Source organism: Diabrotica virgifera, chromosome 2 (genome assembly GCF_917563875.1).
Source record: "Diabrotica virgifera virgifera chromosome 2, PGI_DIABVI_V3a".
Lineage (NCBI taxonomy): Eukaryota > Metazoa > Arthropoda > Insecta > Coleoptera > Chrysomelidae > Diabrotica > Diabrotica virgifera.
This window is the reverse complement of record NC_065444.1, coordinates 145,739,367-145,755,378: the sequence shown is the minus strand read 5'-3', so window position 1 is coordinate 145,755,378 and position 16,012 is coordinate 145,739,367. Positions and strand designations below refer to the sequence as shown.

Here is a 16,012-nt window from a genome sequence, read left to right as displayed (position 1 = left end):
TGCAAAAACGATGTTTCGGGAAAACTGAGTTAAAGTTTATAAATATGTTAGAATAGTAAGGGCGAACAAGTGGTGCTACTAGATTATGCGGTTTATCGTCGCATTTCTACTATAGCGTGCGGTCTACCGAGGGATACTGTGTATAATCTGTATTATTACAATGCCGACAAAAAATCTTTACAAAGTGAATAAAACATGTAAATCTTAGGAATTATTATTTTAATTTTACAGCTTGTTCCCAACTAAAATAGTAAATTTATATAATAAAGTATTAACTTGTAAAATTACTATAATAATCCTTCTTATTTATGCCTTATATTCACTTTGTAAAGATGGTTTTTGTCGGTGTCACGTTCTATCGGTACATCGGCTCATCACTACAATCTCTTCTCAGAAGCGTTGAACAGAATAATGAAAGGCGCCTTTGTAAGCGGAAAGTTTATCGCCAAGTACTAATAAAAATTAAAACATACAATAAACTTTGTACAAATTTAGTTTCTCTACTATTATGCAAATTACACCCTAATCTTTTCCTACGGTATGGAAATCCTTCAGGTAGATCTTAAAAACTGAAGAGGATTTTGCAAGATTTTTATGAAATAAAAAAAAGAGGTTTAATACTTTTTATTCTATGAAAATAAACATCTCTAGTGTTTTTAATAAAATTCACAAATAAAGCTTCAATTGAATTCAATTTGATTTTCATCGTCTACGTTTCTTTTTCTTCTGATCTCACCAATTAAAGCTATTAAGCTACAGAAGAAACATCGGCGCGTTAACAGAGGAGAAGGGGCGAACCTTGAACGGAAACGCAACGAAAGTCTGTCGGTTCGTCCTTACTCTTCTAGACGATTATGCAGTTCAGTTTTTGACATGAATGGATTGGTATATTATTTCTTACGAAATTTTAGGAGTATGGAGGACGAAACATGCTGTTATAATATACAGACGCATTCTTTAAAAGTATGCGAGGAAGGTGAGACTGTTTTTGAAATTACCATTTTTCGGGTTCGCCCTTACTCCTCCAAGCTCCTGATATGTATTTTAGATTTTTGAAGTTATACTTCTTTAGGCACGAGGGTAAAAATTTTGATTTTACTGGGCGCATGCGCACACCGACAGTATGGTATAAACGTTATACGGGATCTGATTGGGTGTTAAAATCATCTGTCAATAATTGTTCAATATTTAGATTTTGGATAAACAAACTAATGTTGTGTATATTCATATTAGTTTTTATTGTTGTGATGGCAGAGAAAAAAAGTTTATAATTGTAGTGACTTTTTAAATAGTTTTTAAAAGCGACAGGTACGTAATAATTGTAAATGTTTCAGTATCCTAATAAATAATTTCAGAGGTACCTACCTATTTGAACCTACCAAAAAAACCTAGTATGTAATGCTTTGATGTACATAATTTGATTACCATTAACATTTCTATCAATATTCACCTAATATATTATTTTCTTACTCTATGTTTTGATGTATTTTATTATTTTTTCAATTCTAAATCATTTCAATTCAAAATCAAAATAATTTGATTTAATTCAGAACTGTCAAAAGTTTAATCCGTTTAGTTAGTTGATCTTCGCACATGATGACGCATGGTCTCCGTGGGTGAACGTTTAAGGTGAATGAATTTCAATACTAACTGCGCTGATAAGCGGATTCGAACCCTAATAGAGACTTTTATTTTTTTATGCATTTTATGATTGTAAGTATATTTATTATATAATTTTATTTTCAGAAAATACGTATTTAGTTAAAAATTTTTCCGACAATTATTATTGTTCAGAAATCATTTGTGGCATTTTTCAATGTGTTTGTGTGTTTTATTCTTTTATTATTTTAATTTTTGGCACTGTTTTAATAAAAATGTTTGAGAAGTAGTAAGTATAAATTAGTTTAATATTTAAATAAGATATAAATAAACTGTTTAAAGTATATTAATTTCGTTGAAATCATATAATAGAAGTATAACTTCTTACGTGCATACAAAATACACACACATTCTTTTTTTTTTAATTTACAGTGTTAACTATTGTCTCTTTTATTATTTCATTGGAAGTGTACTTCGTGAAGTGGTCTGCGTGAGCGGAAAAATAAATTGGGGGTCTATGAAATGAAAATGGGGGTCAATGGCAAGAAATTTCAAAAATTGCAAAAAACAGTTTAATTGACATAATTTTGACATTAAGAAAATACAAAAATATATTATTAATATACCGGGTGGTGAATTGAAGAACGGACCATAAGAAACTCAGTGTAAAATTCTAAACTGTTGAATTCCTGCTTCCCTAATTATTTTACGTCAATATACATCAGAAACTATTTGTAGAGGGTTAAAATCTGCACTGAAAACTGTTAAAATTGTTCTACGAATTAAACATTTTTTGATGAAAATTTACGAAAATTTTGTAAAAATGTAATTCATTTTTCAGAGTATCGCGCCAACGTTAGGCCACACATAGTACAATAATGTGTGTAATGGTTGCGTTCGGTCACAATGAAGTTATTATATTATATTAACCATATTGAAACTGTCATTATTTTTATTTTATTATTTATTGTTTAAAAGACAAAAACGTTGATAGAATACCCGCAGTTGAGGAGAAAGTACATATTAATAATAAAGATGTTTTATTCAGTCAATAGTGTGCACACTGATAGTTAAATAGTAACATGTTGCCTAACTTTTACACAAATACCTACTATGTGGCAAATGTAATATATTTATCAAAATTGTTTAATGTGTTTAAATCGTAGAACAATTTTAACTTTTGTTTTTAATACAGATTTCAATTCTCTACAAATATTTTGTCATGACTTTTGATGTAAAATAATTAGGGAAGCAGAAATTCAAGAGTTTAAAATTTTACATTGAGTTTCCTATGGCCCGTTTTACGAATCACTACCAGGTATGTAATTAATAGGGCTTTTCATCGATTGTCATTTGTTTCGAGCTTGTGTCATGTTTCACATAATTTTAATATATCTACGTCATACGTCTTTGGTCCGTATCATTGGTTATATCAATAACGTATGACGTAGATATATTAATATTTTGTGACACATGACAGAAGCCCGAAACAAATGACTGTGAATGAAAAGCCCTATATTGTCGGTCTAAAACTCTTTTCACTTGATCCCAGAGTATTTTATACGTGTCTCACACGCTCCATAGTACGCACCTAACTGTCTCACTCTCTCTACAGTGTGCATTTCATTAAGGCCGCACGAAATAGCCACGCATCGGATCGACTCATAAATTTTGTGTATTACACGGATTGTTTAAGTTGTTTTGATTAACGAAGACAGAAATCATTGTGTTATATGATTGTATGTTAGGAAATACTTCAGTATAACAAAATAAAACATCCAGATGCGCGCAATATGCAAAATATGAAATTGTCAAAATATGTAGTCAAATTCTTTTTTAGGGTTTCAGACAAATAATAATTTAAATAAATATTCATTTATCACTAAGTACATACTTATATTATTTAAGTCTTTTTTGTTTCGTTATGTAATAAGTACAACACTTAGTCTTAATACATGGTGATTGATTAGTGGAGTAAAGCGCAATAGTATAGTAATAAATAGCCATAAAAGTTAATAACAAAAATTGTAGCCAACTTTGAGCTTCACATTACAAAATTAGTTAGAATGTTACAGGTTGTTCGATAACACAGTGGCAGACCAAACTTATGTTTCTTTTTTTAATGGAACACCCTATATTATATTTTATATTCGAAAGCTTGTTAACTTCTGCATCACAAAAATATAAAGGTTTTTTATGTTATACAGGGTATTTACAAAGTTATAACGAATTTTGTATAAAAATCGTAAACAAGTTCAACTCCCTGTATAAATAAAAATAAGTACAACAGCAATGATTTATTAATGCCATATTTTTTTATTTATTGTAAAAATTTTCAAGAATTATTGACATTGCTAATTTTCTTTATATCAAATACAAATACAGGGTGAGTCAAAACGCAAGTACATTATTTTCTCAGTAATGTTAAATGGAACACGCTGTATTTTATATCATTATTGAAAAGTAACATTACCGTATAATTTTTATATAACATTCCATATGTAAAAATTTATTAGTTTTCGAGATATTTTCATTTTTCAGAGCAAATTATTTTAGGTGTCTAAATTTATCTAAATTTTAAGTAAACCATGACTGAATTGACAGTTGACGATTACTGATTATCAATCCGGTAATCAATGTAAGAATGTAGCAAATAAAGAAATAAAAATAATTTATTAGTAATACATTTTACAAAAAAAAAAAACGCAACCGCAACATGCAACATTTTTGAAACAATTAAACACTACTTTTGTATGTAAATGTAACAATGTAACAAATAAAGAACGAAAAATAATTTATCAATAATACGTTTTGCAAAAAAACATGTTTGAAAAAATTAGAAGCTACTTTTAGTAAAATATTTTTAATATTTAATTAAATAAGGTGTTCAAAATTACCTCCTAATACATTTATGCACGCCTAAAAACGATCATTGAATGAGCCTACATACTCTACGAAGCATTTGTAAATTAATACATCGAAATACACTTTGTATTCTATTTTTCATCTCATCCCTTGTTGTTAGAGGTATTTTATAAACTTCATTATTAACGTAACCCCAAAAAAATCAGTCCAGTTTATTAAATTCTGGTAATTTGGGTGGCCACGCTACTGGTCCATTGAAAAATGAAAATATCTCGAAATGATATCTAAAAATTAAAGTACGATAATGGTATTTTTCAATAAGTGATATAAAATACAGAGTGATCCATTTAAAATCACTGAGAGAATAACGTACTTGCGTTTTGACTCACCCTGTATTTGATATAAAAAAAAATTAGCAATATCAATCATTGTTGAAAATTTTGACAATACGTAAAAAATATGGCATTAATAAGCCATTGCTGTTTGGCTTATTTTTAGTTATACAGGGAGTTGAACTTGTTACGATTTTCATATAAAATTGGTTATAACTTTGTAAATACCCTGTATAACATAAACCTTTATATTTTTGTGATGGAGAAGTTAACAGGATTTCGAATTTAAAATAAAATATAGGGTGTTCCATTTTACAAAACATAAGTTTGGACTGCCACTGTGTTATCGAACACCCTGTAACATTCTAACTAATTTTGTAATGTGAAGCTCAAAGGTGGCTAAAATGTTTGTTATTAACTTTTATTGCTATCTATTACTATAGCGGATCTATTGAGCTTTACCAGACTAATCAACCACCCTGTAGGGTGACATAAATATTTTTTATCGCCAACCGTCACTAAAGTCATTTAGTATTTTACTCATTTGCCCTCATTTGCGGCAGTAAAGTAAAACTTTATTGTACTGAAAGAAGAATTTTACTTTACCTGCCGCGATTAATCAAAAACCCAGATTGAATGTAAGTGGTCGATGGCAGTAATCGAATGGCAAGAATTTGAGTGAACTTAAAATTTATTTACTTTAATTATTAAAAATATTGTACACAATTTGCGTTATTATCAATTAAATTTATGTCAAAAAGTGAAATTCTGTAGTATTTTGTAAATATATTCATATAAAATAAATTAAAACTTTACCGATTTAGTAATTATTCAATATTGATAACTCGATTAAAAATCGAAAGCGGCCATCTTGCAAAAGTTATCTGTCATCACTGTCATGAAATTATTATGACGTCTAATATTTAAAAAGTTCTTAAATTGTAAATTGCAAGTAAGTGTTAAAACCAATATCAAATTATTGTAGAAAGTGAAATTGTAGATAAAATTTCCAGTTCCTTTCAGTACTTCATTTTCCAGTTTTTCATTCAGGGATTATTAAAATTAAAGATGAATAATTTTTTATGAAATAATGAAGATAATCAAATTAAAAAAAATGTGTAGTGTTATAATGAGATTTTAAAGTTAAGTAAACGACAGATTTTTATATTCAATTTATTTTATAAATTTTATATTATTTTTAAATAATTACAGAGCCCAAACTCTTACGTTGTCAGCTTTAACCGGCGAATCATCGGAATTCAAATTCCAAGTTGATTTCGAATCAAATTATGTTAACGATAAAATTTTGTATGCACCACGTCAGTAAAGACTCTTTATCGAACTCGTCTGTTGCTCGCCTCGCTCGCTACGCTCCCTCTTCTCGTAATATCAAGACTCGTTCGATAAAGAGTCACTTTACTGACTTGGTACATAAATAACTATTATTGTCACTGAATATATTATTTTATTTTCTATTCTGTTTCGCTATTCGTTCTTTAACAGAATAATAGCAGATGGTCTATCTAAAATTGAAAATCATGACAATAGTCATGAGAGAAAAAGATTTGGGAACCTCTAATCGAGCTAATAATGTATGATTTGTTTTTTAGGCTTATATTAGGGCAGAAATGAATGTGTCACCAGGAAGCCTTGATTTCGCTGTGTATTACACAACAGCTCTTAGATATTTAGAGAAAGATCCACAATATAGAGTTACCTTTTATATAACTCCTTCTAATGTTACAACACCATCATTGTCTCTATACATGTGGAACGAAACTTTAGTAGGTATAAACCAATACAACATATTTTACATAAAACTTAATTTTAAGATAGACTTCACTTAAGTATACTCTTATCTCTTAAAACAGTTCATTTACTTACAAACTCTAGTTTTTGTGTTGCTGATAATGATACTTTGAATATGATCTCTACGCTAACTTAAAATCCATGAATAGACGTTAATTAAAAGTACTCTGTGTTAATTTGAATATGACCCACACTTGATATTTTAGAAATACGACATATTAGAAAAAAAGACCGAGACGGATCGATGTTTTATTTTGGATAATAGCAACAATGTTGACGTCGTGATGACTTTTTTTTAACGGAAACTTATATTTTTTGTGTCCATATAGGGGTGTATTCTGTAACATTTCCGTTAAATTTAAGAGGCCTCTAAAATTTAACTTTTAACGCCCCTCTAAAACTTTTAGGTTAGATTGACATTCTATAAACACATATTATAGAGCAGGGGTCATCAATTAGTTTCCCTGAGGGTCCGTTTCGAAAACCTATGACACTTCTGGGGTCCGAATTTATGCTGTCTGTGTCTGACTGTTCTGATTCGGTTTCTTTGTGGATTCTTGTTAAAAAATATCCCCTATAAACAAATCAGAAGGGTGCCGGGCGAAATTTTTGGGCAGAAATTGTTTAATATTTTTTTAACAAATTCAAAACATCACCTTTTTTGCCCGCGAAAATATATTTTTAGCATTTTTGGGTCATCTTAAATAAAAAAGATCTGTCATTTTATTGCATCGTAAATGCATATTTTCGCATTTTTCAGATTTTAAATCGCTTATAACTCGAAAACTATCAACTTTTCAGAAATATGACAAGAGACCTTTATTGTTTATAATTACCCAAGAAACCTAAAAATACTAAAAATACATTTTTCGAGGCAAAAAAGTAATTTTGAACTTGCTTAAAAAATTGTTTCACCCGGCACTCTTCTGATTTGTTTAAAGGGGACATTTTTGAACAGGAATCCGCAAAGAAATCAAGTCAGAAACATTTTTCATACGAAAGTGGCCTCACACATGGACTAATATGGAAAGGAAAACTAATAATGTCTGATTGTGTTTTGGTTACTGTATACATTTCTGTAAGTTTTCCTGGTACAATAAATAAAATATAAATTTAATGTGCATGGTTTTGATGTTATTATCAGTATATTTTGAAAAGAGAAGTATTGTAAATTCTTACTGAGGATATTTTAAAAATTAAGAATTTATATTTTGAATGCTAATGAAGTTTTTAGACATCTTCAATTTTTTAGAAAGGAAACTGAGGAATTTAAAATTAATAATCATAGTACAAAATGCTAATTAACATGTTATCTTTTCTACATTAGTTGCGATGCAAGGTGTTGCGAAGTTATTAAATCTGAAAATTATTTTAATTAAATGCACATCTGAAAAGTACTCCTACTTAACATATAGTAGAGAGGAAATAAATATAAAAAAATGCACATGACAATTTTATATTACAGCTTACTTAATTTCAAAATTAATGATTAGTAAGTATAACAAATGGGGGGGGGAACTCTTTACAAAATTAAATTATAGAGAGAAAAATGACATTTTTTATGTACAACCTGTCTGAAGTTTGGAGTGAGTTTAGTGCAACTGAGTCTCATTAGGGAGTTTAGATATTCATCTGTTAAGTGTGATCTCTACCGATTTTTAATAAAGTTCATTCTTGATAAAGCGGCTTCGCACACATAAGTTGAACCAAACATAGTATACAATTTCATGGCCAAACGTTTTCAAAATTGCCAAACACTAGATATATTCTGAATTTATTGACGGTCCGCACAAAACTAGCTCACGGTCCAGATGCGGATTTGGTGACCCCTTTTATAGAGGACTACTAAAATAATTTTTTTAGAGGAATCCTCTAGAAGGTTTTGGAACAAATACGGCAACGTCGCATGTTGATCGTTACTACTTTTAATTTAGAAATTGACCGAAAACTGACTGTCAGAGGCCAAAAATCTTAAGAAGGAAGAAGAGATTGACAGTTTGCTAGAAAATTGTTTATTTTATTTAATTATTTTTTAGACGAAGTAGTTTTCAATCCTAATAGTAAATTATTAATATTAAAAATATTACTAATAAAAGATTTTTAAATTGAAAACTTATTGGTACACTTTCCTGGTGACACCTCCAAGACTTCTACAATTTGCAAGTCAAATGGATGCTGCAGTGAAGACGAGAGGGAAGGAATTCTACACTATGCAATTCACATCCCCCGTCTGCAGCTGGTAAAGTTCCAACGGAAAAATGCACCTAGTTACTCTACGGAGTAATACGACTATAAAATAAAAATGTATACCATTTTTATTCAGTTGCAATGCGAAGGCAAAACAATCTTACTTTTCAATTAGAATACGGAGTGCAGTCCAGTCCCTTGAATCGCGATTTTCGGCTCTTATTGGAGCCTTCATCGGAAAGAACGTAGGCACTGTTCTCCATATTTTAACTGATTCGCATCGAGAGGTTTTCCCACCCATTGCAACTGAAGTGATGATAGTAGGTGGCTAGCGCCATCTGGCATTGAAAGACGAAGTAGTTTTCAATCCTAATAGTAAATTATTAATATTGAAAATATTAAAAATATTACTAAAAGATTTTTAAATTGAAAACTTATTGGTACACTTTCCTGGTGACACCTCCAAGACTTCTACAATTTGCAAGTCAAATGGATGCTGCAGTGAAGACGAGAGGGAAGGAATTCTACACTATGCAATTCACATCCCCCGTCTGCAGCTGGCAAAGTTCCAACGGAAAAATGCACCTAGTTACTCTACGGAGTAATACGACTATAAAATAAAAATGTATACCATTTTTATTCTGTTGCAATGCGAAGGCAAAACAATCTTACTTTTCAATTAGAATACGGAGTGCAGTCCAGTCCCTTGAATCGCGATTTTCGGCTCTTAGTGGATCCTTCATCGGAAAGAACGTAGGCACTGTTCTCCATATTTTAACTGACACTGGGAAAACCTCTCGATGCGAATCAGTTAAAATATGGAGAACAGTGCTTACGTTCTTTCCGATGAAGGCTCCAATAAGAGCCGAAAATCGCGATTCAAGGGACTGGACTGCACTCCGTATTCTAATTGAAAAGTAAGATTGTTTTGCCTTCGCATTGCAACTGAATAAAAATGGTATACATTTATATTTTAATTATTTTTTAGTAAAACTCGTATTTTCCAATTAAACATTTTATTTATAAAGTTATACATACATTAAAATATTGCATATCGTATTTCTTCTCCTCTTCTACACTAATTTTGGTCAAATGGTCTATTTTCAATTACATTAAGTAATGTCATCTTCCTCATCTGCGTCTGGTTCTAAACCTTCTGGAACTTCATCTTTATAAACATCTGATACTTGTAATTATAATGTTCCACAATAATTTTACCTGCATTAATAGGATTTAATTACTTTGACAAACATCTTGATTTCACAAAACTTTTTCAATCACATTTCTAGGTAGGTAGGTACCTACTTCCTTTGGGGAATACGTAAATTTGGTCCCAAGAAAGATTACGCCCAAAATAACGAGTAAATTGGGTCCCAAACTTTGTTTCTACCTGACACTGTATATGTAAATTCGGTCCCCAGTAAATTATTTTATTAGGGGTTCAGTAAATAATGACAACTCGTTAGGTATTGAATAATTTCTGATATATTACATTACTTAATTCCTACATGCTAAACAGACTATAGAATATATGTAAACAGACATAGAATATGATATGGATGATACCCAATTTGGGTTCCGCAAAGGACTTAAAACAAGAGAGGCATTGTTTGCGTTTAATGTCCTCTCTCGAAGATGCTTAGATATGAACCTGGATATTTATTCCTGTTTCATCGACTTCGAAAAAGCGTTTGACAGGGTCCGACATGAAAAACTAATAGAATTCTTGAAAAACAGAGATATAGACAGACGAGATTTACGAATTATCATAAATCTGTATTGGAATCAAAAGGCCAATATAAATATAGAAGAACAAGAATCCGAGAATATTGATATAAAGAGAGGAGTAAGACAGGGTTGTGTTCTGTCGCCCCTACTGTTTAACCTGTACAGTGAAGCCATATTTCAGGAAGCGATAGCGGAGCTAAGTGATGGAATCTCTATAAACGGAAGAATAGTAAATAACATAAGATTCGCTGATGAGACCGTTATAATAGCAGACACCGTGGAATCGCTACAAGAATTGCTAAATAGAATTAACGATTATTGCGTTCGATACGGACTAAAAATTAACAAGAAAAAAACTAAATTTATGATTGTCTCAAAAACAGAACATGGAAATGAAAGGTTAATGATAGAGCAAACCCAAATAGAAAAGTGAAGATATACAAATATCTGGGAACCTGGGTTGATGACAAAAAAGACCAAAACCAAGAAATTAAAGTCTGAATTGAAACTGCAAGGCAAGCATTTATAAAAATGAAGACACTGCTTACAAACAAACACCTTCAGTTGCCTCTCAGGTTGAGGGCTCTAAGATGCTACATATTTTCTATATTGCTATACGGAATGAAAGCTTGGACATTAAAGAGACAACACATAAGAAGAATAGAAGCGTTCGAAATGTGGTGTTACAGAAGAATATTGAAAATTCAGTGGGTTCAAAGGATTACCAATGTTGTAGTGCTACGACGTTTAAATAAGGAGTTAGAAATTATGAAGAGAATAAAAACTAGAAAACTGGAATATTTGGGTCACATTACCAGAGGAGAAAAATATGAGTTGCTGAGAATTATGATGCAAGGAAGGATCCAAGGAAAAAGAAGCATATGAAGAAGACGCATCTTCTGGCTGAGGAACCTTAGAGAATGGTTTAACTGTAGTTCATTACAACTGTTCAGACCAGCCAACAAAGTGACCATAGCCATTATGATATCCAACCTCCGATAGGAGAGGGAACTTTAAGAAGAAGAAGAAACAGGCTAAGGCATCTCCACATTCTCAATAGACACAAAAAAAGTCATAATAAAATCACACAGTGAAATGAGACACATTTAATGAAATGCAAACCACTTATTTTGTTTTTAACATATGAATCGATCATTTTTGTAATAAATTTTTTACGATTTCTAACTTTGCTGTTAATAATTGTGGCATTCAAATGTATTTACGCTCTGTATTTTTACATATGTTTCAATCTGAAACTCTTTAAGTTTATCAACAAAAACAAAAATGTGTGGATGAGACTTGTAAACCGAATCATTAAAGTGTCTGAAAAGGTTCACAAGTATTGGTAGTCCTTGTAAGTTCTGCCGAGTGTTCAGCCCAAACTGTAGGAGGGAATAGTGACTCCTCAGATATGTAATTGTCGTATATAATATCACAAGAGAGAAAATTTTGCCGGCAATATTTTCGACTGGTATGAAAGTTTGTTGCCTGGCAATTTTCGCGAATTAAATTTTGACTTAAATCACGAGACGTTAGACGAGTGATTTTGTCAAAATTTCATAAGCGAAAATTACCAAAAGGCAACGAACTTGAATGAAACCAGGAGAAAATTTTGCCGGTAAATAATTTTCTCTCGAATGATATTCGACAAGACTATTTCACGAGACAATTAATGCACCATATCAACGAAATATAATCTTTATTTATTTGTTATTACCAGACACTTTCGTGACGGATCTGTCATAATTTTGTCGCTGAGAAATCACGTCGCTGAGGAGTTTTTTCAGTAGGAAACGATGCGTTGCTATGAAGTTTTATCAGTTAAAAACAGTCTAGTGAAATAGTCTATTAAATAATCGCAATACATCTGAATTTTTTCATCGCCCGAAGGTGCAATAGAGAGCAAATCAAATACAAAGCAATCACTCACTTCAAAAGGATTTAGAAAGGTAAGCGCAAAAGTCATTCTTAACCATGGGAGGCAAAAATGTCGGGAATTTCCACCCGTAATAATCCTAATTACTTCTTTCTACGAAATCGAATAAGCAGCCAAGTATTGTAAAACCCTTAGCAAATAAGATGGTTGGGACCGAATTTACTCATTGACAAAAGGATAGAAAGTTTTTTATTGAATCTGCTACCTGCCGGGACCCAATTTACCATCACCCTTCCTTTGAAATGGTAATTGTTGTTACTTTCAGGTCAATTACTGTTTTTGTTGTAATCTGAATGCAGCTCTACAAAAAGAAACAAAAATTTGCATTTTGTTATAGGTGTAGTGTGTCGATTGTAAAGTAAACTGAGACTTACCTTTCATTATTATTTATTACTGCTTCGCCAAATACATTATAAAAAGCCATTTGATATTTTTAAATGTTTATCTCCATTATAATACATAAATAACAGACTACTATTTATATAAACATAACCAAACAAAAATAATCAAACCACATTTAACGGACTCCTAAAAATTTAGCGGGTCCATCTTGACATCCTCTAAAATATCTTTACTTAGCGGTAGTTTTAACGGTTTAGGTTATGATTTTAACGGATGCATAATTTACAGAATACCAAAATATTTTAGCGGGCGCTAAAATTTTAGAGGCCTCTAAAATTTAACGGAAGTGTTACAGAATACACCCCATAATATATATTGTTGTGCCCTGTATTTCTCTCTGTTATGAGATTAATCGGCAAATTCTTATTTTGATTAATTACTTAATTATTGTATAATGTAAACACCAAGTAGCGATAAAGGTATTTATTGATAGAACCGACACTAGGGTATTTGTACCCCGGGAGAACTGTTGAACACTGACTCGTTACTGGAGCGCGTTTAGTTGAAGACTGATGAAGACTCTCTCTAGCCCGCGTGATTTGTATATCTAATCAAGGTAAATAATTCTACTTTCGTCAGCACTTTCGTATCATTTCCAAATTATATTGTTGATAATTGACCAATTTGTATCTAAACTAATAATCCACATGTGTGAATATAACAACAAATAAATTCGTGCGATCTACTGGGTGATATAATTATTCTGTTCAATATCGGATATGAATTCTGAATATTTGTTATTGGACATACTGCCCGCCGGCAACTCTATCCCAAGTGTCAGTGTTCAAAGTTTACAAGTATAACATAAACGTAAGATATAATAGGTATATTTCTAACATTATAACATAAATAGTTTAATAATAAATAGTTTAAGAATAATCAGTATTTCTCCAACTGTTAACTTAGCTTTCAATGTCCGACTCTATATTTAGATCAAAATTGGGACTATTGAATAAAAATGTGGTGAGAGGGACGTCGGCTTTGGAAGTCGACGGGGAGTCGTTTTTCCGGTTCCGAGCTAATGCAGGTACGTCGTGTTCGAGGTTCTGACTAAATGTTTTAACTGAGCGACATTTTCGTGTAACAGGACAGTATTTCCACAATGTGAGCAGCCCAATCACCACTATCGTAGTAATGATCTCGGTGGCCGCTAAATAAGCCCAATGTGATTATTGTATCTTTCGCCAAGGCGTATGCGCTACTTCTTGCTCCAGACTCTCTTCTTCCACTAATATAGTACGGAGCTCATCTCCTCGTATGTTAATGTGTGTGGGTTGGGTCGTACTTAACTTACGTCGTGTCATCGTCACCAGTTGTGCTACGGGAGTGATAGGAGTCTTTAGGTAACTGGTTATCGCTGTCTCCACTCCACTGCTAGTGGGGAGTAGTGTAATGTTTTTCGTTTGGGCGATGCATCGGGGTGAGAGTTTCAGGAATGTGACTCGCTCCAGAACTCTTTCGTTCCGATTTCCATCACAGATAATGGACATGTGTATCGGGCTCGGCGTGATAATTAACCAGAGGTTGGGAGTACCCATCTTACTCCACTGAGCTTGATGTATTGCCCGGGTAACCACTGGACATGTGCTATTCTTAGATCGCTCATAAATTTCTTCCAGTATACAGTTTGGTTTGGTATCCATGTTCATTACAGCCGTTGGGGAGCACGCTATCTGTGCCCGTGCTAACTGTAAGCATCTTGCTTTATCTTCTGCGGTCAATTCGAAGTAGTGAAGAGTGTTATAATCTACAATCAGTAGATTTCTTGGGGCGACAAATGAATGCAACACTGACCCCTCGACCTTAAGTGGTATCGCAGTGACCTTGAGCATGTTGTAATTATTTCTCCCTGTCACTATGAAGTAGCTGATGACCTTTATGTATTTGTCGTCATGGCTGACTTGTTTCTATAATGGGTTGTCGTCGTATTTCCACTCCTTGTGGTAGTATCTTCCCTGCTCTTTCTATTAACTTGGCTATTTGACCCGGTTTTATTATATCAATGAAATGGCCGTGGTTGTAGTGAAGGTTTAATATTCCCTCGTAAAATTGAATATATTCGTTTATGAACTCCGTACCTTGTAATGCTATAGTTTGTATTCGTAACGTGCTATATTCGGTTTCTGGTCTTTGTGTTTTGTCCTCTACTTCGTTGAGGCCTCTAGATATGTCTTGTAGACCGGTTGTTAGTGCTTTGTGGAACTTGTTCAGTTGTTCGTTTATCCTCATCTCCGTGTGGTTTATTGACGTTATTGTTTCTAACATTATCTTTGCCTGATGCTGTGACCCCTTTATCAATTCTCTCTGGTTTTTGTCTAGTGCCTCAATGTTACTATAGGCTTCGTCGTTCACTCCAAATATGGAGGTTAATATTGTTCCTAATATTCCTCTTTTTTCTCTTCCTTTTATTTCTACTGTCAACGCCTCACTTACTGACTCCGCCTTCCTTTGTCCTTCCTCTAACTTCCCTATTATATCTTTACAGTTTACGATTTTTGTCTCTTGACACAGATCCTGTATGCCTTGCATCATACTTCCTATCAGTTGGTGCTCCTTTTGAATTCTTCCTTTTTCGAGTAGCACCTTTATTCGGAATGTTCCCCGGTCTATATAAACCTCTCCAAGGTCTTCTGTAAATAACCCTGGTTCCGGATTGTATATTTTATACAGTTCTGCATTCATGGGTTTTAATAGTGTTAAAAACATTATTGCGATGAGTATTTTCTTCCAATTTTATCAGCTTATGTGTAGGTCTTTTTGTTATTTTCCCGTTTGCCTTTCTCACTGTCACTACTCTGGTTAATCCCTCCGCTCCAGGGTGTGTTTCTATTACCCTTGCTAATGGCCATCTGCCTGGAGGTGTATCCTCTTCCTTAATTATGACTATTTCTTCTCTTTTTATGTTTGGGTGCGTTTTATGCCATTTATTCCTTTGTTGCAACTGTTGCAGGTACTCTTGCCTCCAAATCTTCCAGAAATCTCTTTTTATTTTTTCCAATATTCGCCACCTTGCTGGCATCTTCAAATACGTCGTGAGATCTTCCTCCCGATTCGGTGATAATATTTCTTTCCCTATAAGGAAGTGAGCTGGTGTAATTGCTATTTTCCCTTCTGATGATCCACATAATGGTCTCGAATTCATACAGGCTTCTAT

At 32.6% G+C, this 16,012-nt stretch overlaps 1 protein-coding gene across 5 annotated transcripts in view; it reads left to right on the top strand.

Moving 5' to 3' along the window:
- Nucleotides 1-16,012, top strand: part of LOC126879652 (thioredoxin domain-containing protein 11) — a 216,469-nt gene that overhangs the window by 33,322 nt on the left and 167,135 nt on the right. For 3 of the 5 annotated variants that reach the window (XM_050642842.1, XM_050642843.1, XM_050642840.1), the window contains exon 4: nucleotides 6,407-6,580. The exons of the other annotated variants lie outside the window; for them this stretch is intronic. In XM_050642842.1, coding sequence (XP_050498799.1) covers nucleotides 6,407-6,580 — 174 coding nt within the window. The remainder of the gene's footprint in view (nucleotides 1-6,406; nucleotides 6,581-16,012) is intronic. 5 annotated transcript variants of the gene reach the window in all.